The sequence below is a fragment of the Ylistrum balloti genome, unplaced genomic scaffold, assembly GCF_031769215.1.
Source record: "Ylistrum balloti isolate Yb309-2 unplaced genomic scaffold, AGI_CSIRO_Ybal_v1 Utg371438, whole genome shotgun sequence".
NCBI lineage: Eukaryota > Metazoa > Mollusca > Bivalvia > Pectinida > Pectinidae > Ylistrum > Ylistrum balloti.
The window spans coordinates 176,562-203,250 of NW_026782754.1; the positions used below are offsets into that span (position 1 = coordinate 176,562).

Here is a 26,689-nt window from a genome sequence, read left to right on the forward strand (position 1 = left end):
AATATCCAAAATATGTATGACAGCATATTAGTATCTATAATTTGTTACTTTAGCAAGAGGACAGTGATTAGCACTGTATACTAGGTACTCACTACTCAGCCATGAGGGAGTATTCCAGCATGAAAGGTCCATAACTGTTTGTGTTGGCCTTGACGATGGAGCCGTGCTGTTTGGGGCGGGCAGCCATGTGGGCCTGAGTCTGTGTGTCGGGGATGGATGGCAGCTGCTTCCTGCCTTCCTTATTTGTCTCCTTTACCATTGGTCTGGTGGGGGCACTCGATGTCGCCTGCCAACAACAATAGACCAGTTAAAATAAGTACATATGTACTTATTAAAACTTAACAAATACTTTCAAACCGTCTATTTTGGGGCTATTAATTTTTGCGATGTAACGCTCATTGACCATTTCTTCGTTGTAATTTTTGCGAAATTTGATTTCTTTTTTATGAGGTTAAGATGTTTACAGCAGTTAAATTTAGCAACTGCCCTGATATGCAAACATTGTAAAAATAAGCCACTCACAAGTCAAAATGGCCAGATTTTCTCAGGGTTTGCTTGTAATGAATTAATATTACAATCTGTTGACTTCACTTTTTTTAACATTTTTTTTCTTAAGGTTACTTTAATATTTATTGTACAAAAGTTACTGAAAAAACACTTCTTCAACTTAAGCATATTATTTAACACTACATATTTTTGAAAGGAGGTATAGATGTGTGGATATGTGAGGTTAATTTTGCCAAATGATCATTTTCAGACTTGAAATAATCAATCTAACATCATATATAATCAGATAGAGAAAACCTAATCAGTTATGCAGGTGACCTCTAACCCTTTAACATCTGATCATGGAATCAATGCCAGATCTAGTCATCTTACTGAAGGGCAAAAAGTACACTTAGGCTATATTTAGGGAGTCCAGTGGATGGCTTTCTTAATGTCTGTTTTCCCAGTAACTTCTTTCAGGTGCTGTGTATTTCTATTGTCTAGGATGATTACTGAATTAGTGATTCCATACCAAGGTGCTATTCACTAGTGTGTCTTTTGTGCCATCTCTGTATCAAATGGATCTTTTTTTTTTGGAACAATCAAAAAACTTACTTTAAAAGGTATTCTTTCTTGATATACTGAGAAGTATTCTTGCTATTTTCTTCATTATAGATGAAGATTTTGTATAAAAGTATGAAAATATAGCTGACACCACACATTAATTTTACCCAGACAAAGCCAGACAGATTTCTATCTGGGAGGTATAACAACCCAGGAAATATCATATATCTTGAAGAATCAGTGTTCACTCATGCAACACTACACACGCCATATAAAGTAATTTTCTTTCTCTTCTTGTTCCTTTTGTGTAGCCACTGAATATTCAAGAAAATATTTCACATGGCATTTAACTTATCGTTTTATAGCCTTACATGGATATCATACAGCGAGTGCTGTCAAACTTAACCAACAATTTATTTCAGAGTTAGTGTTTATATATATATATGTATATATATATGCTTGTATGTTTTCAACTTTCCTTTATTCTCTGTATAAACTTACTGTACTTACATTTTACAAGAAATAATATTCAAGAAATTTGAATTTGCTTGTCATTTTCATTTTTGATTTGAAGCAAATCGGACATATCAACTGATAAATTATAACCCCTATTTATGCCTGAACTATTGTATGTTGTTATTTTTAAGAAAACTGGACTCATAAAATGATAAATTGAGGTCATTACTCTAAGGTATTTTGTGAACTTAGGTTTTTAGTTGGCTCTTTTTACAACCCTACATTGGGAAATCAATGTTATTGAAAACAAAGTTATGTCAACCTTTTTTATAATGACAGCTGTATAATTACTGTATATGATGAATGGATGACCTTGCAGACATAGACAAATATTACATTTGACAGGTAAATACAGGAGACAGTGACACCTATAACTACAGTAGTACATATACCATACATACCAAGTAAACACAGATTTATTTTTAACAGAGATTGTTTTGTAACATTTGTTAATTCGTTGATAATATTCAAACATATAAACACATGCTAAGGTAGATTATTTCACATTTATTCACTGGTAGACTTACACAAGTGACAATGTTCTGTAGAGATGGTCCAGATACATATCATACAGTAAAAGGATTTGTTGTGTGAGTACACATTTCAAAAGAAGGAAAAAAACAAAAAATTAATTTGAGACGCACTGCCAGCTCAGCTGGTTTGACAAGAAGCAACATGATATTCCATGGAGACTGATTAAAGAGTTACATATTTGAGCCATTTTTTAAATCATAAATTTCCTTGGCTTGTCATTGAACAAATGTTTTTTTGTCACTTTCCACAGGATGACACCAGTGTATTTGATGGTTCAGATCAACAACATTTATTACCTGTATCCATTACCTGGCTTTCTCACCTGTACAGGTATAACGAGATTCTGTTGGAGCCATCAATCTTATAAGTATCTGGCTCTGTCACATACCTCAGCTAACAGGGATAAGTAATTCATTCACCTTCTACACCCTTTCGCCTTGTTTTTTGATGATAGCTCGTACTGGCTATAATCTTTCAGGATAGAGTAAATGACAAACACATGCCAAAAAAATGCTGTTTTATATATCTATGTAGAAGTACACCTTTTAATGTTTTTTAACCCCTTCCCTGTCTCCCTGTCTCCTGAACCCTTGTCTGTGTAATGTATACATACAACTTTCATCCAATAGGCTCTACAAATCACAACTTTTGAAACATAATTATAGAGACAGTGATGACATTTTCCATCAATCCAACAACTCTAGTGTAAATGTACATAAACTTATGTGTTTACGTCCACCCCAAAACTATTCACTATTCTGAATTTCTGTTACAAAGTACTGGTAATAAACTTTATGAACTTGCTAGTATATGTATTATACAAAGTAGACATGTCCAAATACCACAAGCTATATGTTTGTTTATTTGTTGACTGGATACAACCTACTGCCCCATGAACAGTTAGAGTCAAAGACTCTTTCAAGTGGCTGGTGACTGCCTTAATGAAGCACATGCAGAAGGCCCATCACATGTTATCAAGAACAGTTTGGATAAAGTGTCTTGCATAATGATCTAAAGTGCACAAGATGTTCCAATGATTTCCACTTGGTGAAAAACACAAGTCGCTTGGAGTAGACACTGTTGAACCACCGGCCTTTGAACCACCCACCTTCGACTTTCATCTAAGGTTACAAAGTCTGACACTCTGAGCTCTATCATGACCAAAAATGATACAAAGAAATTATATTAACAGTGTCATATCCAAACTCATCACTCCCTGTAGTCATAGCAATGTCAGATGACTAAAAACAAGTGCCTAGCAGCTAACCTCAGATCACTACAACAGACTCTTCATTCCAAATTCATATATCTGCTTCTATTTCCATTTTTGTTTTTTATGCTTTATAACTTACAAGTTTTATACTGTATTCTGTTTGATCCTACTCTGTTCTCTCATTATTAATCCCGCCGAGATAATAAACATGTCACATATTGTCTGCTGCACTACACATTTATACTGACTTCTGTGTTTGTATTGCAAAACCATGATATGATTCAAGTACCATATTTGTCCTACAAAATTTCGCAAGGGCCAAAACATTACCTTTGAATTCGAGGGTGGGCATATCACAGGATGACAAAGTCCTGTTCAGGGTGACCACATTCAGTAATAAGCCCACCCTTTGACTTATGTCACCATGACATAGAATTTATTTCCAGAGTTACTTCGGTGGATGTGAGTGGGTTAATATTTCCATGTATTGGTCAATTGTCAGACAAATATGGTAGCATTAAGTATAAAATTACACTATACAGAAAAATACCACACAAACCACCTGATGACACTTGTTACAAGGCAAATCCCCAAGTGTGAAAACCTTATTAATCAAAGGAAACTGGTTTCTATGACAACAAATGGTGCTTTACAGGTATATATACAAGTTGATATGTAAACAGGATTTCAGGGAATAAGGTTTATATATAGCTAACTACATCAAGCTTTCAAGAAATCTTCTTTTAATATTAAAATAAAGCTGATTTGTCTGTCACATCAATTACAAGTGGTAAAGTGACCTAGAGTCCTATTTTTATGTTACAGTCATGAGATGTGTGGAAATATTAAATTGAACATAATTTTACTAAATACTAATTGAAAGTGATTGCATTTCATGCAAAGTTACCCAAACCTCTTAAACAAAAGTTAAACATCCTGTGTGTAATTGTTTTACTGCACTTAAAATAGAACCTCAAGTTCTACTCCATGTTATATTTTTCAAACATAAGTTAAGTATCTACAATGGACTTAGCATATTTTTAAATCTAACATTATGGCAGTGAATTAAAAAAACTTTTATGGAAAAAAAATATAAAAGTGATGGACAGAAGGTGTCTAGCTGCCTTAAGCCTGTGGGCAGCTAAGTCCATATTATGACAAAATGAAAAAAAACATTAGCCTTTGAATCCTGACCAAGAGGCTTCCACCTCTGTACCCCTAATTCATTCATATCTGCATACATATCTTAATTCCTGCTTTGTGAACATGCTTAAGTATTTTGCTACATGATGGTGAGAGGTAACTACATGTATATGCATGACATGTGCACCTCAATACTCCAGGGGTTACTATCACTTTCTCTCTCTGTACCCACGATACTCCAGGGGTTACAATCACTTCCCCTCTCTGTACCCTCGATACTCGAGGGGTTACGATCACTTTCGCTCTCTGTACCCTCAATACTCCAGGGGTTACAATCACTTCCCCTCTCTGTACCCTCAATATTCAATGGTTATGATCACTTCCCCTCTCTGTACCCTCAATACTCCAGGGGTTACAATCACTTCCCCTCTCTGTACCCTCGATACTCGAGGGGTTACGATCACTTCCCCTCTCTGTACCCTCAATACTCCTGGGGTAACAATCACTTTCGCTCTCTGTACCCTCAATACTCCAGGGGTTACAATCACTTTTGCTCTCTGTACCCTCAATACTCCAGGGGTTATGCAAATATGCAGGCATATGCGCAGTAATTTGATTTGTTCCAAGAGAAAAAACTGACCAATCACAGGCTTATACCTCCTTTTGAAAATTACAAAGGAGTGACACCCAACTTCAAAGCCATTACAATAAACTGTTATAGGACCTTGAGATTCATTTCATGTACATCAAAAGATCAAACAAGTCTTTCATGTCTCCTCCACTAGGTGTTGTGCATGGAACCTTCAATTTTGCCATGACATGTTCCAGAGGTGTAGGGAGCAAAAGTGATCGTAACCACAGGAGTATCTAGGATGGACCTCTTATGAATCCTGCCAGTAATAACAGAGTGAATCTTGTCAGACTCGGAAACTCCTTATACCATTTTATTCCTATCAAATCCTTGGAAATTACTGTGTTGTTTATCTTTTTATATAAATGTCAATAAGATGGAATGGTATTTATTATGATCAGAAAAAACATGAAAACATGTGATATAATCATGTGACTTACCTGAGAACTTTGTGACATAACAGCAAGAAAGGTGCGATAGTCATGTGGAGAGACCTGTATCCCTCAATAGTTCTACATAGTTTCACCAGTTGGACTGGTCAGACATTCAAGCTCTGGCCACTACATCCTCTCACCTGGTCAGCTGTAAAATAAAACCATTTTTCAATGCAAAGTCATGAGTTGTATGTAACGGTTGGTATAGATACCAGTAACTGGATATTTCATTATAATTGGAGACTAGGTATTGTAGTCAATGTGTCTGTATAATCTATAATTAACTTGTGTGTATTTCAGTACTGTAATCATCTGGAGTGGCAATAAAGATATTAAAGCAATGTGTGTAATGTCAGCAGTGTTTGATCCGAGTCAATAGTGGTCAGTGTGTGGACTGAAGTAATCAAAAGATCCAGCATGCTGGTTACACTGCAGATAGTATAAATATATAAATTTAAAATCTTTCTAATTTACAACAATTGCAAAACATGCTGTCGGTTTATATTAGTCACTCTTGTTGGTGAATTGGAATCCTGGAAGGGTCTTACTGTGTCAAGAAACTAGAGTACTCTGAGAAAACTGACCTGGTCAAGCGGGTGACACCAATACCTTATCATGTCTACTCAGGGAATCAAACCCTGTATGTCTAAGTGAAAAGCCAGTGTTACCAAAGCAACCACCTTAGAATGTTGATGGTTATAGCACAGTCTTAAAATTGAAAATGATCACTATCTGAACTGCAAAAGTTTCACAGTTTAATTTTTTGAAATTTTAACAAAAGCATGAAGCAGAAATGGCATAAATATTTGTCATGGACTTTTCTGTTAAATATACATTTCACAGTATTTTGGTGGCAATTTTATTCAAACTTTGAAAATAGCTTAACTACAAAAAAAAAATATGTTGGTATTTCTAAGTACTGAAATACATGTATGTATATATATATATATATAAATTAAGGCTTGACTTGATTTTTTTACCAGATATGGGTTTACTGTCGAATAAAAAGTGAAGGGACCAGACAGTTGACAACATACTGACATCATCATTGATCAAAATTATACTACGGCCAGCAATATAAGTTCCTATTACCATATATATTATCAACAGGTTCAAAGTGTCTTCCACCCCTTACCCTCCTTCTGATGCTATTTACATTGTGCTTATTCCAATATCACTACACTCCAATAATCTATACTTTGTATATGTACTTTAATATACTCCATGTAGCAGTTAATATGTCACCAAGGTCTATGCCAGGAGATTATACATAAATTGGTAAATTCAACAAGTGTTGACAATGATGCAGTTTTATTAGATATTTTTCTATACAGACGCGCATTTGTCAAAGATATGTACTAGTAATATACATTTTTTTCAGCTGTTACTATGTCTGACATTGGAATATTTCATATTACAAATGAAAGATTAGTATTTAAAAGGTATTAGGATGTATTTAATTGTTTTGTTTGTTGGTGAATATAAAATTGTAAATTATATTAATGAATAGTAATAAATCTGTATGATTCTTGTGGTTGTGGTACAGATATCTGACAGTATATCTGTCAGTTCATAATATCTAAACTTGATAAACATGTAACACAAAAAAAAGTTTATTTTTCTTATCAATATTTTTCCTGCTTGCTTTTCTGTTTGCTGGGTTGATGTCCATGATTAGCTAGGTCATTTTCAGTGGGAATCTCCTTATAGTACTAAGTGAATACCATACTGAATATCTGTGTGCGGCCTATCAAATGCCATCCAGAACAACTGGGTTAAGTGTATTGTCCAAGGACATAACCATAAGGACAATTTGTGATCTCATGTTTCTTGATAACCACAAACCATCCCAATTAGGGATCAATTAGGGATCAAACCAAACACCTCAAATTTTCAGCTGATAGTCATTACATAAATCAGTTCAATGCTAGCTACCACCTGATAAATAATATGTACATGAATAAGATCATAATTCTGGCAGCTAGACAAGGTGACAACTTCCCAAAACAGGTTTTTCACAATAAAACTATATATGGGTAGAAAAGTAATAAACCTGAACATATTAACCTGTTACATAAAACTTCCACATTTAGAGATAAAATACTCAAGCATCAAAGACCTAAATTGCCTAAAATAAGCCCAGTAAAGCCAATATATTACAATTTTTGTACGTGCCTAACTTTTACTCAAGGTCAGCTAGGTGAAGAGATTACTCAAAATTCTACTGAAAAGTATTCTATGTGGATGTGTATAACACAATTCATCAGCTTTACTTGCTAAATAAATTACACTGATGAATTTCATAGTACCAAGTAATGTCAAACCCTGATGAAAAACAAATCCTTTTGACCTTGGAAGTTTACCCCTTCTTTCTTCGGAGCACAATTTTTTTTAAATCTTGGCCAGACTATTTTATCTAATATTGCACATTAACTTAAGTTAACAGAAATGTTTTTGTTGAGGTGTTGTAAAATGTGATCAACCATTTATGGCACATTAGATTAATTATCAGATCCAAAGGAGTACTAAGGGTCTACAATATATCATATAATTTTCTATCATAATTTGAGTGAAAATATGACGACTTCCTTGAGATGCCTAATGGATGGTGTAAACTGATCACATCTTAATCAGCGACTTTGGTGACCTAAAAAATGACTAGATATGTAGTATTCCAAAATGAAGTATGAACAGTGTATATATGACAGTCTTAGATAGGATTATGAAGCCAAAAAGAGTGAACTGTTCAGAATATATCAAAATGTTAAAACAGATTTAATACTTACTCAATATCAGTGAATGATGTTCAATGTACAATATTAAAATCCTCTTCCTTACATAAATTGTATCGTATAAACATCTACACAGTCATAGATATGTCTAGTAGCCCATGTTACTGAAAATATGGTCTTATACATATACACTGTACATTCTCAAGTAAAAGTTTTTATGTAGAGTCCAAGTTCCTAGTATACACTGTACATTCACACTTAAAAGTCCAAGTGCTGCAGTTTTCTGAGGATGTAAGTAGTTGATTCACTTATGTACTGAAGAGAGTTCATTTGGTGTTCAACAGGTTACATATTAAGTCTAGATAGACAAATCCGCCCCTGTCAATTAGTGTTAGTTTGTACCTCTGACAGGTGTTGATGCAGGAATCACGATCTTGTCTCATTGATCAAGTAGTATTACCTGTATACAGGACTTTAAACGACAAATTCCTGATGAATCAATCACACATCACTCCTATTTAAATTCTTTTCTTTGTACATTCACCCATTTAATCTAAATCCACATGTAAACTTGGCCACCATAACATAAAATCACAAAAACTATCACAATATCTGTAGAAGAGGAAAGAATGTATGAAAACCTTAAATCCTGTACGTATTTATAAACACTTTTAAAACTTTTCTAGCGTTTAATGGGAACATGCAGTGCAACAAAAACATGTATTTAAGGTGACACAGTGAGGGGTGGTTTTCCTTATTGTACGTAGTTTTGTATCTAGAAAAACATGTATTTAAGGTGACACAGTGAGGGGTGGTTTTCCTTATTGTACGTAGTTTTGTATCTAGAAAAACATTGATTTCCTTCTATGGAAGAAAATCACTAAACCTAACCAGGTGTAAATGTAATGTACAATACATAAGTAGATATAATTTTCACCTGTGGTTGTGGGTCTAACTTATTTATAGATAATACACCTCAACCACTTCTTACAATGACCACTGATAATCGCTTGTCTACACTTAAATCTATAGCCCTCGTAGCTATACGACACATAAACACAACTAAAAAGGAGCCCAGACCTAAATCATATATATCATTTGAACTGTGTTATCATTCAATTAAAAGTTGTTCATAATAGCCAATTCTTAAGTATTTAGAGCTATTTCCATGCCTGTGAATACCTCTGCTCTTTTTTCACCTTTCCCTTCTTCAGGTGTCAGATAATTATTGACGTAAGCTGTGTACTAAGATTTCAAATACAGAGAGAAAGCAATTATCTATAATTCATGCAAACCTACAACAAATGAAAGGTAATTTAGGTATTTAACTACTGTGTAAATATATCATACAGAAAGATTTCACTTGATACAAACATTTCTACATTTTTGAAACTATCCACAATACCTGGTAAGAAAATGACATAATCAATAAAAATAAATGCAACTAACCCAGGATTGATTCGTCAGAGATCTATAGAGAATAAGAAAGGTTTCCTCACACTGAAGTAACACAATTACCTTATGTACTGTCTGTTTTCAGTCTTCAATTCTCAAATGAAATCTACCACAACCCAGACACAAGTTATGAAATTACTTCTCCAGAACTAGTTATTTTACTTACTACTTTCAAAAGGGAAGTCAAAGTCTGAACAATTTGATTAAAATTCTGGATACTTGGTATTCATTGATCACTACATAGCCTGTAGGACAAATACAAGGCAGCAATCGTTTAAGATATGTATATTCATAAGACTGCACAATTCAAAATACAATGTTAAAAGAACTAGCTGTGCAACTGTAGCTTTAACCGACAATAGATATATCTCTGACATATGTAAAATAATGCACAACATGTGCAGTTCTTAATACCCTGAACCATACTACATCCATTAATATTGTCTGAGGATGATTGTAAATGTGTCAATATTGTGTAACAATAGTCTACTATATTCACTTGTAATAAAAATGCCATTGTCTTTTGGTAGGTATATATAGACTAGACAAAGATAATAAATATAAGTACAAATGTTTACAGGTTTATATCTACATGATGCACACAGAGATATAAACCAGTGTTTATATTATTTCAGGGCCTTTCTCTGTATGTAACCCTAGAGTATAACTTTCAGTTCCTAGATTTTGGTGATATGTGGTTAGTCATATTTAATTTCACTGTAACAGTAATATATGTGATGAATTATTTTATCAAATAACACACAGATCACACTAAGCACAGGATCTTTTTCCCTACACAGACAATAGTAATTTTTATAGTATATTTATGACAATAAATATATATGGGGGTATTTTTCCAGGGTAAAATTTCGATATTTTTAAACATCTTTAATCATTTCATTAAGTTGCTAGTATTTATTCTCTATACTTTCTATATTGTTAAAGAGTTTTGCTTGATTTTCTCTTTCTCCTGATATGTGTGTATTTCAAAATACACTATAGCTTCAAGTTAAATAATGGGGGAGTTAACTGATGTATAATGGCTGATACCACTTGACTCCAGACAAACAACAAACTTCTTACATCTGCCTAAAGACAGACATCTTTATTCCAATATTAGCACCCAAATCCTGAAAGCTTCATTTACAGGGGTATAATTACCATGACATTATTTGTGTGATTGATAATTAGTTACACACATTGCTGAGATGTTATAACTGAATGATGTCAATGTATTTATCATCTGTATACATAACATACTAGCAAGGTAATCATCACTGATTTAGGTAAGGAAAAATGCACTAGTCATGCTCTGTTTCCTGTCTAAAGAAGAGACCAGTGTCTTTATATTTTTTACAATAACACACCTTTTTGTGGTGAATGATCAGTGTTCTAAATAAACATGACCTACATAGACAGAGAGACTCAATTTCAAGTATATTATTACACCTCAGAGCATCGTCTCACAATTACGCATTTTCAGGGTGGCTCGGTTCAAAATTGTAAATGTTGTAAAAGCATGTATTCATTGACAAATGGTCATTTAATGATACTAAACATTGAATACATTGAACTTTATTCATGAATCAAAGATATAAATGTATTAAAAATATTGTTTGCTCTCATTTTTTACATCATATCGTTTTTTGTTGCATATCCATTTAAAATTTTTCCGAATTTGAACATTCCAATATAAAAAAACAGTGATGTTGCATATTTTTTCTCTCGTGCCTTACGTTTATAATATATACCTCAAACATCATATGAAAGACCACTAATAAGCCCATGTCTGATAATAAGCCCATCCTGTTTTATTGCTAGGGATCATGGTTTGATGATACCAAGTTAGCTGAAAATTCGACTGTCTTGAGCTGTAATGGTTGTGTCTATTTTGGAAGGCATGTTCGATAAGACAGCCAACAGCTATTATGTGGAGTCCTGCCTAAAAAATGGCCCTTCTGGCTGTTGTTTTTGGTTTTTTTTTTTTGGGGGGGGGGGGGATAAAGAGATTCTAGAGAGGTAAAACGAACAAAACAAATATCAACATTACAAGCAAATGCCAATTCCAGCTCTGTGTCTTCCTACTTTTGAGTTTGCAGAGGTATAATGACCAATTAGGGCTTACTACATGATCAAAATAGAGTAAATTGTATATCTTACCTCTAATTAAGTAGGTAAGCCTCATTTTTTGTCAAATACAATATTCAGTCAGTGTCAGTACACATTAGTGAAACACCATACAGAATATTTCCTCCACATACATTAATCATATCTGGTAATTGTCAACTTTCAAAATACAGGTCGCACATGTTGTATAGTGTGTGTGGTAATTGATCAGTCAGTAGTTTCCATACACATTATCATAAGCATCGGTTTGTCTCAAACACTGTCAACATTATAGTGAAAACCTGTGTTAAGTCCTGGTCACTCAGTGCCCTATTGTCCATGTGACATTCTGTTCAGTCCATACGTATACAGCCCTAGGTCATCCATGTCGGATGGCTATTTTATCACCAAGAAAATCATTGGTCAATCAACCAGCAAGTATATATACATCCAGCACCTGTTTACAAACAGGTAGGTCCTGGGGATACCTTGGTAGACATGTACCATGTACACAACTTAAATTTCAAAGCATCTTTTCATCACATGGTATGCACAGCACACACATTTGACCTCTGTGCCAGTGATTTTTCACCTAATTTTGATAGCTCCAGCTGTCCCTGTATAAATTGGGAAAATATATAGCAATATTTCCTACAAAACTGGAAAGTTGTGACATATTTCCTGCTTAATTTTGTGAAAATAACACACTTTTTATCAGGGGAAACCATATCTGTAAAAACATGGCCAAAAATATCACGGTAAGTGTCTACATGCAAGTTCTAGGATCAATATAACATACATGTGTGTACCAGTGTCAATTTTCACCCAACATACTCAAAATTGGTAAAATCTGAAGCACTTGAAGTTTTCTGGTCAAACATAAATATTTACTCTTGATTTAGCGGTAGTCTTTTGATCTCACCTAAGTCCAGATCATGGTAATTAGAAGAAAATACCTCAGATGTGTACTGTATTTTGGATAAATCTTAATTATCTGATAAACAAAGCTCATGACTAGTACATTTAAGATCACATGTAAGTACTGTTATATTCAGAAGAATTATTTTTAATGTTATAACATTATCCTTCGAAAAGCTCTGAATCTTCTGAGGTTGAGAATTTCTGTCAACCCATCTAAGTCTATTGTATATATATGCTGGATAAACTCTACCCATAATGATACACATCTCCATCACATTCCTGCTTTGACATCCTGGTAATGACCACACACCAACAGGAACCTGTATCTCATGTCTGGACAGTTACCTATGCTTGTACCCATGTGACCTGACCATCACCAAAGTGACACACACAAACTATCTAAATACCAGTGTAGCCTTTCACCATATTTGGTAATAAGCTCAGTCACATCTATTAGCTCTTCATTAGAAATGCTAGTAAAATACCATTGACCTGCATTAAGCCATTACTTTAAGTCAATTGGAAGTAATTTTTTGGCTCTCTGGGACTATTGCTGAAGAATGTGGCTAGATAGTTGTCTTAACTCACTAGCGTAGAAAAAGCTTATGTTAGCCAAAATTATTCTTAAGTTTTAACGACTTTTTTTCATCAGTTTTGAGATGAACATCAGAACTTTGTCCCTATAAAAAGAGAAATAAGAAACCTATGCGTTGATCAGTGTTTAAACCGTAATAGTGGAAAGAAATTGTCAATTTCATATAAATTAATTGGTTTGTTCTTAATCTGCAAAAGCTTCAAACAGCACATGTCTTGTAATATCAGTATACACTCATTGAAAGTACATTTTCCAATTTCTGAATCTTTTTGAGTCTTAAAAAATTCAAGTACATACAAAAATATGTAAACAAAATGGACAGCTTTGGTGTAAAACGATCAAAGAAAATAATATTTCCTCAATAATTATGGAAATCACAGTAAATCTAAATCATTTGTTTTTCATTATACAGTTAATCTACCAGGGTAATGTAAAATTTGGACACATTATCTTAATATTTACCATGTTTAAAATTTAAACTGAATTGCAGTCATATATGAGTGGTAGTTTCTGATGTATCACTGTACATTATAACGTTCCACAGATACTGGGCCCTCATGTAAATTTATCTATTAAATCTAAATTCCAGCCATCTGTTCCAGGTCTTATCAATTTTGCTACAAAATATCTGAACTTTATACTATAGAGCAGATTACAGCTTTTACTCTGGTTTACATTTAAATAAGATCGGTGTAAAAGCTAGACAGTCAATGAGTAAGACTGTCCATACAAACTTTGTCTGCACCATGTACATATCCAAAACTTTAACTTCAGAATAAAGTATAATTAATATTATTTTCAAAATAAAAAAAAAATAAATTAACTCATTAAATCATATTGTTACCAATTTTACTAAATGTTTTAAAATCTATTTACTATTTCTATACAATAAACCATAGAGTATTTACTGCCATTGTCATAATATGCATTATTATCATATCTAAATGAATGTTTGCCCTAATTTCAGTACTGATTGAACTAATCAATTTGATTACCAAATTTCAAGAAAAACTAAATCTGTGGGAAATTTCATTCATCAACAATATTATTTCCAACCCCCAGGTATTGGAATTTATCGCCAGTATTTGATAACCTTCAAAATCTCATGAGTTTCTATCTGTAGTGATACATGTACAGTTCTTATCTAACATATCACAATGTACAGTTCAATACAGATTTCCATTTCAAAGAGACTGGATTCAATTTCTCAATAAAATGTCTTGTTCATGTCATTTGCTTATGGACAATACTTAGATAAGATGGAACAAGTATTACTTAACACTATCAAATACCCTGTGAACTGTGGAACAATACTGATAAGTCTTGTCAACTTCAATTGACAACAACCTACATGCACAATGTACTATTAAACAAGTATTTAGACATGTACATGGAACTCAATGCTGAATTGTTCTGAACTTAAGGTGTTAAAGTGTTCTTTAGTAAATTACAATTTCATTAGAAATCTGCACTGATTAGAAATGTTTTTAAAGAAATTTTCAAATTAGCAGTGCATTTATACTGTATTTCAAAATAAACTTCAAGACAAGGCGATTCAATAATCTGGTCTTAGAAGACGTCACTTTAATTGCCTTCAGCTTCAGAAGCTATTTAATCTGCAGACTAAATGAGTTAAATGTTTCATAACTGCATTATATTACCATGTGCACACTTGTATAGAAATCCATTCCTCATTTAAAGATCATGATCAATGTGTATGTGATGCTGAGTGCTTGAGTCTTCAAATATTCTTCTGAATCTGCATTGAAGCATTTAGGCTTTATGATCACAGAGGTATGTAATAACAAATACAAATTCCTGTTGAGTGCTCTAAGCAGGAATCGAACCAAGGGCTTTGGTGTGAAAATCGACTAGCTCTACCAACTAAGCCAAAGAAGCATATGCTGTAAGCTAAGTGCACTTGACAGAGGCTGTACGTGAAACCCACACCGACCCGCTCCTTTAACACCTGAATACATAATGAGCTCGCGATCGTTGATGTATATGTTTGTTCATCAAAGTCAATTATTCGTCCAAGTTGTATACATTAAAATAATGATCCAAGTACAATCAACTTTTTGAGCAAGATTATAACAGAAGTTTCAACCAAAAAAAATGTTCCGAAAACAAGTTTGCTTACTGTTTAAACGGTGTCAACTTCATCAACGTATGAAAAAAGTCCTAATTATTTTTGACGTTTTTTTTATTTTAAGTGATCTGATATGAATTCGTCTTAATAATTCGAATTTGTGTAGGCCTAACTGGAAGGTGATCGTGACGAAACGGTACACATCTATGTGATATGTTTTTAGTATGAAGACGGGCTTCCAACGACAGTTTAAATACACTAGAGGTTTAAGACCAATAATACATTAAATCTATAAGTTATGTTATCCTTAAATTCTTACCTTCGCTTAAGTCTTCCTAAAATAGTGAACACCTGCGAGTCTCACAAGTTCAGCCCGATTTCAGATTTTCGACTTGACTTCCGGTATTACAAATAATAAACAAAACGGCCTTACATTATTATCCGGATACATTCAATTCCAACAAAAAAAACCCAGGTATTTAGTTTGTGGTAAAGTTTTACTTGAAAATCTTTATTTTTTCGTTGAAAGGGTAAATAATATTTTTGATCACAACTTAAATTACTATTCTTTAAAATCATTTACATAAAATCAGTAGTAATGTACTTAAAAAAAATACTCCACAAGCTGTCTCCTGAATACCTACAGGATTTATTGAAATTAAGAAAATCTGCTTATGATTTTAGGAGAGACTATACAGTCAGCATTCAATGTGTAAAATCTTCAAGGTAGTGCAAGAAATCATTCCAAACGGCCTCCCAAACGAATTACAACGGTTGATCCACAAATGGGATGGTTTCATTTGTACTTGCTCTATCTGCGCAAAGATCAAGTCAGAGGCGTAGCAATAATGTATGCTTGTATGCTTAAACATACACTCGAATTCCATTGAGATATATACTTAGTTGATCCTTTCTTGAAAGCATACACTCCTAAAAATGTTTTGCTACGCCACTGCAAGTGACTGATCTCTTTTAGCTGATATACTTATAGTTGGTTTTTTATGCTGCTTAGTCTGGTCAAGCAATTTGGTCGGTAAGGACTGACTCAGCCACCTGTTCTTTGACCATCAGTAATACCACTTTTTACTAGGATGTGTTTTTGCTATTGTACCTCTCTTTATGTGCCATAACACTAGTTTCATTTATTTTCATTTTTCTTACTCAGCATTATTTTCACTACCAAAATAAGATATTTCCTGTTTTTTTTGTTTTTTTTTTTTTATCAAAAATCAATTTCTAAATGAATTAGTTCTGTGATCATAGTTTCATTTTGTAATTTCATTAAGCTATATCGTTTTTGAGTTGTGCAATGTACCAGAACTCACTGTGATAACTTTTATGTTAATACAATAACTATTACAATATGCATGTTTTGCTGAATTTTGTTTCGATATTACTCCTATCTATGTAACATATCCTTGCATAGTCTCTGCACGGTAAAACCGTTTTTACACAAAAATAGTCTATGTGACGAATTTTATTATTTGGTGGAGTAATTATCAAAATCCTTTAGGAATTAAAAGCAAACTGTATTATTTTGTCATATCAGCATATATATGATATGATTTCATATGTGGATAGTTCTTGCTGGAAAGGTCCTATCACAGTACTGGCTATATGGATGTATGTTACAGCACATAGGAAGTGTATTTGATTTACTCCAGAATAAAGGTAGATGGACATAAGATATTTTGCCTATAATCATGAAAAACAGAAAGAATAACACATTTGATACATATTATGTTTCCTTTGGGAATCCCTCTAAGATTGTACAAAAATCAGATGAGATTTGCAGCTTTCACACAAATTAAGAATTACACAGAGATACATGTGGAGTTTCCTCCTAGGTTTCAAATTTTCGTCTCTTTAGTTTCAAATTTAGGTCTTAGCCATCACTGACGAGTCCTAGAAGGACAAAACAGCTATATGAATTGCCACTATAATGTAACATAATTCTTAATCTTTATTCATGCGTGTGTTTTTAGTTACCACAACCCAATAGCATGGCCTGGTTGTAAATCGACCACAGCAATCTGGAGAGACTATGGATCAATGAACAAAGCCATGCCATTGGGATCGAACCACAGTCCAGCCATATTAATTGGTTTAAATTAAAGTCATTATGTTTGGACCATAGTTACCCAATGCAATCGAAGTTTGAATAGGACCACAGGCATGGCACGAAAATGATTTTGTCAAGCCATTTAGCTGGGACCTTAGTCAGGTCTCATCAACAACAACAACAATAGAAACAAAGAAAATACCGGTATGTCACCTTGTAAATCTTGGTCAATCCAAGTAATGCCACATTCCCAAAATGAGAACAAGGTCAACAAGCAAGATACCGGCAGTAATACTTACGAGCATCAAATACACACAATCTCACATTATACCAGGAAGAAAATTTCATATGAGATCATTAGGACTACATAAACCCCCCATAGGCTTAATCAAGTTGGGACGACTGTAAGGTCATACCAATAGATTGTGACCACAGCAAGGCTACAATCACCAATACATTCCCTTAGTATGACTGGTCAAAAGCGATTGACAGGTCTTTCTTGTGCCCTATTCTCTATGACATGGTCAGACTGTAATTAAATTACCTAAATTTATTCTCAGCTGAACTAATTTTTACATGGCTGGAATGTGACTCCAACGTAATGATATGGTGTGGACGGAACCAAATGGTATGAGTACAGTTGTAATCAATTGGTTGCTTGCATTGCTGGGTTCCCAATCTAGTAACTTGGCTAGTCTATTGTCCCAACCAATTGACATCACTACTCTATGATCCTGACACAATGGCATGTCTAGATTATGGTCCCAACCTAGTAACACGACCACAATATGGTCCCAACACAATGATATGACAAGACTGTGGTCCCAACACAATCACATGACAAGACTGTGGTCCCAACACAATGTCATAACAAGACTGTGGTCCCAACACAATGACATGACAAGACTGTGGTCCCAACACAATGACATGACAAGACTGTGGTCCCAACACAATGTCATGACAAGACTGTGGTCCCAACACAATGACATGACTCGACCATTGTCCCTACATAATGACATGACAAGACTGTGGTCCCAACACAATGACATGACTCGACCATTGTCCCTACATAATGACATGACAAGACTGTGGTCCCAACACAATGACATGACAAGACTGTGGTCCCAACCCACTGAATCATCTAGACTGGAGTTCTGACTCAATGACACAGCCAGGCTATGGTCCCTGCCCACTGAATCATCTAGACAAGAGTCCTGACTCAATGACGCAGCCAGGCTATGGTCCTGACCCAATAACATGACCAGACTGTGGTCCCAACCCACTGAATCATCTAGACTGGAGTTCTGACTCAATGACACAGCCAGGCTATGGTCCCTGCCCACTGAATCATCTAGACAAGAGTCCTGACTCAATGACACAGCCAGGCTATGGTCCCAACCCCCTGAATCATCTAGACAAGAGTCCTGACTCAATGACATAGCCAGGCTATGGTCTCGACCCAATAACAAGACCAGACTGTGGTCCCAACCCACTGAATCATCTAGACTGGAGTCCTGACTCAATGACACAGCCAGGCTATGGTCCCAACCCCCTGAATCATCTAGACAAGAGTCCTGACTCAATGACATAGCCAGGCTATGGTCTCGACCCAATAACAAGACCAGACTGTGGTCCCAACCCCCTGAATCATCTAGACTAGAGTCCTGACTAAATGACACAGCCAGGCTATGGTCCCAACCCCCTGAATCATCTAGACAAGAGTCCTGACTCAATGACACAGCCAGGCTATGGTCTCGACCCAATAACAAGACCAGACTGTGGTCCCAACCCACTGAATCATCTAGACTGGAGTCCTGACTCAATGACACAGCCAGGCTATGGTCCCAACCCCCTGAATCATCTGACTCAATGACACAGCCAGGCTATCTAGACAAGAGTCCTGACTCAATGACATAGCCAGGCTATGGTCTCGACCCAATAACAAGACCAGACTGTGGTCCCAACCCAAGGACATGACTGGTTTAGGCTATGGCAATATTGTGCCATGTCCCTTCTGCCCCAGAGAGCTGCAACCCATTGTTTATACAAAATCAATTCCCCCTCACTTTAGAATGCTCCAGACCAAATTTGAGCTACCGACAATTCTTACAGGAGTAGGATTTTAAAGAATTTGCCCTTTCCCTTACTGGGCCCATGCCTCAATTTTCTGAGATCCACCATTTACACAAAATTGATTCCCCTTCATCCAACAATTCCTCAGACTAAATTTGGGAAAAATCCAATCATTCCTACAGGAGAAGTAGGATTTTAAAGAATGTGCTCAATTTTCCCTCATGGACCCTGCCTCAAAGGGCAGAGAATACTGTTTAAACAAAATTGATTCCCCTTTAGCAAGTCCATTTGGCCCTTCGGACCAGGTGAGCTAATAATGTGGTCTAGCTGTATATTTCCAACATGTTGTCATAGCAAACTGTCATTATTGATTATAACAGGTCACCAAGTGGGTCTATATACCGTATGAAAGTCGTTAAAGATCCATAGCAATAACCACAATTGTTTAAGGACTGAAGGATGGACCATAGATCAAATAAAGAAACAGTCGATTCACCATTCCTCTATCTGATGAAGGTGGGCTGAAAATCAAAACTACAAGAATGCAAGCAAGTATTATATATATATTTATTAGACTTCTGTCTCAATATAATCCTGTCCATTGCATGACATAATACATCATTTACTACATGGACAACACTGGACATGTCAACACTGTAACAATTTAGATGATATTGACAACAGCACACAATTTCACATGAACATTAGGTACTAGCTAGTAGGATAACACTGTTCTACCCAAATCTGTGTGTATATGACATTTACGGTAATATATGTAAATACTGATTTAATAGTAGCATGTGTTTACTGAAATGAGCAAATAATTTATCTTAAAGTTTACACAACATAATTCTTAATTCTATCCCTAGCTAAAATACATTTCCTTGAGTAACATATAACAATACATTTTCCATTATGTCTCTGATAATTAGGTTTCGTTAAATATTTCAGGTTGTAAAATTACATGTAATTTTCCAAAACTTAACACATGTAACTATTGTATACACAAACTTTACATATTTGTCCTACCATAAGCCCAGATGGCCAAAACTGACTGCTGATCAATGGCCAGAAATGGGCATATTATAGGACATTTAAACATCAATTGCTGGTAGTTCTACATAACAGTAACACATACGGGTGGGCTCATTACTAGGCATTGACTGAATAATGTAGGATGGATATGAAGACAAACATTGCAATATCTGGAATATCATGAACAACCATTGGTTAAAAGCCTAATCTAATTATTCTTAAAGTATTCAATGAATTTCTTTCTAATTATGAATATTACTTTACTACATATATAAAGTTTGAAACTTTGTAACGAACAGAAAGACACATTTGAGTATTCTTTCATTACAACGTTTATATTCCACTTCAGCAAAGCTGAATTAGAATCACCTCATGACAACTGTTTTTCTTATGAATGAAAATTTTAAAGTACCTTGTCTACCATTTTTTTCTTTACATTTTCAAAAATCTTAAAACCTAATATTTTAGTGGTAATCTTATTTTAGTGCTTTTACCACTGAAAATATTGTGCTAAAATACAATTGCACCGGCTGCTCTTTCTGAATGTTTAATATTTATACCAATCATAGTAGATGTATAATTCATGCTTGTGCTCATTTGAAAAAATTGAGAACATGCTAAAATTTGATTATGCCAAATTAAGTATGTTTACAGTATTTGGAGATGTACAAAATGTATAATCTACCAGGTAAAGTATAGCACGGTTTTTAATGATGATTTTCATGTACAGGAAATCAAAAGTAACTTTTAAGATGTTTTTACCTGTAAATAACTATGTACATTACATTACCAAGAATATGCTTTAAATAATACACACTGACAAGATCTACATGACACAATACAAAACATTATGAGGTAAAAATGAATGGAGGCAAAGGACTTCAAAACAAAATAGAAAAGAAATATACAGGTTTTCCATATTCACGATTTCCCAAATGACAATGTGGATTGGAAATTGGAAAGATGGCAACTGGAAAAGTGAAACCTCTCACATTTTTTCCCTTTCTAGTCATTATACACAGTATGAAGTGTGGTATGAGTTCCTGTCACACTGATGTTGGGTTTTAGATTTGATATGATACAGTGTCTGGATGACACTCCGTTGACAGAGTTCCTGGGCCACATGTTTAACAGCTGTAGTAGTTACAAATCTGATACTATCCTTATGTTTATCTATGAGAGATATTCCAGCTCTCCTCTACAATATTATTTCTGCTATAGGTCTGAATATAGTGATGAATACAGAATAATCCACGTCACCTGAAACGAGATAGAGAATCGGTTATACAAGATCACTGGAATCAAAATACATACAAAACTAGAAAATGTCTGTAAGACATGAATGCCCCCCCCCCATGTGAAATAATAGTGAAAGGTCCGAATGAAGTTGTTAGGTGGTATATACTGATTTGGGACGCGACAGGACGGACGGACATGGGCAACGCTATATGCCCCCGGCCATAAATGGCGGGGGCATAAAAATTAACAAAAGTAGCAAACACTACAAGTTTTGGGACTCAGATATTTGAGTCCTCGACCTGTGAGAATCACTCAAATTTTGATAATCTTATATTGCTTAGTTAAATTTGGGACTTATCAAAATTTAGGAATAGGCTCTGGACTTGCCTAAAAGTATCCTACAAAATTTCTGACTGAAGTTGTGTAAAATCTTGTCAAGCACAATCATTATCTAATTCCCATTTTCCCATAAACATTTTAGAATAATTTCCTTAGCATTAAAGTCACCAACAGAACAAACACATGTACTGAAGTAATCAGATTTATGAAAATTGTGAAATCAATTGAAATGTGGGCGGCTAGTTGCACCTGGAGATCAGCATTTTTTCTCTCTTATCAATTTTGATTTTCCTCAGTCGCCTCTTACATTTCAAAATTTAGGCGTTTAGCATCAGTGATGAAGGATGATACAGCTGTATGATGTAGTTTATATAATTATTTGGCTCTATTGTATCTAACAATGAATTTGAATGATTGAAAAATGCTAATAACTTGTGTGTCTTTTGTACAGCCTGATCATACATGATTGCTGGCCTTTCTGTTCACCTGGTAGTGCTTAAGTTTACAAGAAAAATAATTCTGGAAAAATATCTTTCTAGGAAATACAACAAATAATATATAAGATTGAAGTAGAATTACATACAGAATTGGTGACAACTTACTAAAAATGTGGAGAATGAAGTCATGAGACCTTCCTTTAGTATTTCAGTTGGTCCACCATACTCCTCATCATCAACTTTTTGGAAACTTCCATAATACAGATAAATCATTCCACAGTTTATAGCAAAAAAACTGCAAATACAGAAATCATTATAAGTTCAGACCAATATGCACACTGGTATATACCGGGTAACTAAGGGCATCGCAATCATCAATTGATTAAATGGATATCACTAATATGTTTACAACTTATTTTGAAATGAAAAATTTAAATATCATGCATCAGTTTGAAATAAAAAAATATTTTGATGAAAATACATATTTTTAGATTGAAAGTTCAATATTGTCCATATTTCCTTTCATTGACATTCATGCCAGTATGAGTGCAATTATATTAAACCTAAAGATTCAAACAAAACAAAAAAAAAACCCAGATTATTATGCAGTTTGTCAAACAATTATGTTGTGCACATACTGTGCTATATTTAACCATTATCAATGTTAAGATTTATGTCTACAGTTTCTGATCAGTAGCAAAATATTTAAGACACCATCAACAGAGAAGACATCTATCAAGTATAGATGAGTTCTATGCATCAGTTAACAGGGTGTATTTTGAGAGCTTTGGGAGCTATAATGGGCCCCATTTTCAACTGAGCTTAATTCCTATTTAAATCAAATTCCAAAATTTGTAATTTGCCCCTGAAAAATTCTTTACCAATTCATCAATTTTATTTTCAAAATGAGGCAATGAGTAAATCAGTGCAAAAATACCTGCAGCATCATCTGTGCCGAGACAGATCTATTGTATTGTTTTCAACTGATTGTATATATATTGGACTTGCAGAATTTATCATGTACTTACATAACCAAACCTAATAACCCTTTGAGTGGAAAGAGCCCCCATATAAGGCCTAAGATCACTCCAATTATCTGTCTCATCCAGTAGATGACATCGAGGAACTCATCCTGAAACAAAGAGAAAACATGCATGTTGTATGGAAAGAGGAGTGAGGAATGAAGTAGTTAAGTTTTGCTTTTTCAATGTAATGTTTTTAGGGGATTGAAAAGGGTGATGAAAAGTCAGACTGGAAGACTGTTTGAAAAATATTTAAAAAACTTTCTGATACAGGATTTTTAATGACCAATTTGCTGACATTTAGCAGCTAGACTGTTTCAGGCTAGATAAGGTGGTTTTTAATTGATATTTTTGATTTACATAGAAATAAATCCATTGTGACTTCCAAAACATTACAATGAGTTCAGCATTCCTTTACTCTTAAGTCATACTTTGACCACTACTGGTGCCAAAATATATCTCGCATTCACCCCCATCTTACTAAAGACTCTTTCGAAGATCTTGAAATAGTGGCCATTCAAATAAATTGTCAATGGATTAAACTTAATACTTGTTACTGTTTAATAAAAGATTTCTTATTATTGGGACCCTTTAGATAACACAGGAAAAACCAAAAAATAAAGCAGAAATAAGGTTGGTTTTGAAGCCTCTACAGAAGTAGGCTGTGACAAGATCTCATCTGGTTCCATTCTGGGAAAGTTCTAGGGAAGGGGTATTTTTGACAGTCAGATCTAAAGTAGAATGTTTGATTGGTTTGTAACAGAGGTCATTACTTATTTCAATGCCTCTGCTAGAATTCGAACCCAGGACCTCTGGCTTACTAGTCTGATGATCAACCGATTGAGCTAAAGAGAAATTCTCTCTAGCCGAGCAGTATATATATTGCAGCTATAGGATTTAACCAGAGTTACAGGAGAAAGGATGAGAGTGTTGAGTCTAACCTAGATAGAGGTTTTTATTTACAGCAACAAGCTTATGAGAAATTTTACAAATTAGAATAAGATAAGCATCCTTACATCTATCCGATAAACTTGGCCAACAAGATCTTCCAGCACCTCAGTAGCACTAAAAGTTTTTCTGTTAGTGACAGAATGAGCCACTCTTTGCTGTACCATATCTTGGTTTAAGATCTAATGTTTCGCTGAATGAAAGTCAAAGACTAGTTACATATGCTGATAATGTGGGAATCCTATTTCAGACCTTGATATATAGTTTCGCCCAAGTAACAGGCCTTATCAGTATGTTGAAGACAGTGGCCAGTTGGTCATGTAGGAAGTATTTATGAGTCTGTTGGGTAAGTTATTTCACCTAAGCATAGTCACATTTCCGATACACAAGTTCGTCATTTCAGGTGAGCGAATTTGAAGTCGCTATAGTATCTGTGGATATTTTAAAGAAAAATAATGGAATTTCACGGGTAAGTTTTTCAAAAAAATAGTATGAACATATTACAACCCATAATTGTAAATTTTGGTTGGGGGATGTCGTCGTCTTGGTAGGTAGAAATACCGTTCTGAAAGGACCCGAAACTAATGCGCAGGGATATTAAATCCGATTTTCAACATGCAAGACCAAAACTGAACGTGAAATAGGCGTGTTCCAACGTAATGTACAAATATTATACTTGTTTTACTGCATATTTGAGGATCTGCTATCATTAGACCATGGTTAGAATATATGTATATATAAAATAGAGAACACGGCCAGCCCAACAGACTGCATCTAACAACCTTATCATTCCAGTCGGCTTCTGCGACAAACGCTTTCGAAAAGGTAGCCATCACACTGCCACTTCCAGTCGATCCATTTGGAATTCTGCCATCCGCATTTCGTTTCTTCGGAGAAGAAGACATGATCAAAATCGTTAATGAATCGGTATAGGTGTTTGGCGTTAAAACATCATCGACTTATATGTATATTCTCCACGAATTTCCACGTTGATGCAGTTTCAAAGCGTCTCTGTTACTTTGATCACAGTGAGAATAACGTTTCCCGAGATGAATTATAAAAATAAGTACGGAGAAAATAACAGAATCCGGATTTGTTTACTTTTCTAATAGATTAATCTTGAGTATTTGTCAAGGCTTGTCAGAAAGATAAAGATCACCAGGTCCAACACACGTAGTTCCTCATTGGAAGTCCGTTGTCAAACCCATTGAACTGTTTGGACGAAAATGCCCTTTCATTTCATCATGATTAAGTCATAATAATCTATCCTTGAGTGACTTAGGGCGCTTTCGCATAAATAGTTGAAACGGTTGGACCGGTTGAACCTGAAAGAAAACTGCCAGGTACAGATCAGGTCCAAGGCTTGACTGCGGAATACTTGACACATGCACTTTGAGTGGTCCAACTGTACCTGTATGAAACTAATTTGATGAGTATCATTAGTTTTCAGAATTTCAACATAAAAAGTAAGTTTGGTGAATTTACATATTTCCTGGAGCATTGTGCCATAAAGTATGAGTGAAATGGATAATATCTCAATTTTAGTTAAATCAATTTATGCTTGATAGGAAATTCCGAAACTGTGCATTTTGAGCTTTACATAAATCAGGTCCAACATCACATATAGTGCAATAATTCCAGACCACCTGAACCATTTCAACCAAGTTACATTTCATTGGAATCAGTTATGTGTACATTTTTTCTGTAAGCCAGTAACTAATTGCAACACGTGACTAACAACAGACATAGATAACATCTGTAGAAATCGACATTGTTATTTGTTTTGTTGCAGTATTTGTTTTGCAAACGCAAGAAGGTCTCCATTTAGCTGTATGAGATGTACCAAGGATATATAATAAAACAGATATCTATATTATTTGTCCTTGCGCACACAAAGACACAATCATTTGAGGTATACAATGCAAAAATACAATAATCTTATCTCCATTGACCATTGACCATGGACTATGATAAAAATGTATTTATCTGTGAATTGTGCAACACAATATTATGCTGTGCAGCGCCAACACTGAAGCTATACAATACACATGCAAAGATTCTTGGCATTTGCCAATCCATCTACATGAACATCTAACTTCGTGATTGGACATTCTA

General features: G+C 34.6%; 2 protein-coding genes across 4 annotated transcripts in view; both read right to left on the reverse strand.

The window, feature by feature from the left end:
• LOC132562498 (AKT-interacting protein-like) overlaps positions 1-15,815 on the reverse strand; it is a 29,334-nt gene extending 13,519 nt beyond the window's left edge. For all 3 annotated transcript variants that reach the window (XM_060227241.1, XM_060227240.1, XM_060227242.1), the window contains exons 1-3: positions 15,739-15,815; positions 5,528-5,669; positions 93-286 (exon numbers count right to left, since the gene is read on the reverse strand). In XM_060227241.1, coding sequence (XP_060083224.1) covers positions 93-286; positions 5,528-5,545 — 212 coding nt within the window. In that variant the 5' untranslated portion in view covers positions 5,546-5,669; positions 15,739-15,815. The remainder of the gene's footprint in view (positions 1-92; positions 287-5,527; positions 5,670-15,738) is intronic.
• Positions 15,816-20,103: 4,288 nt separating this feature from the next.
• On the reverse strand, positions 20,104-25,569 carry LOC132562506 (GEL complex subunit OPTI-like). The gene is made up of 4 exons (XM_060227250.1): positions 25,357-25,569; positions 23,633-23,736; positions 22,770-22,899; positions 20,104-21,849 (listed from the first exon to the last, which is right to left on the reverse strand). Exons 1-4 carry the CDS (start codon positions 25,477-25,479, stop codon positions 21,805-21,807), a joined length of 402 nt encoding a protein of 133 aa, XP_060083233.1. The 5' UTR covers positions 25,480-25,569; the 3' UTR covers positions 20,104-21,804.
• Positions 25,570-26,689: the final 1,120 nt, after the last annotated feature.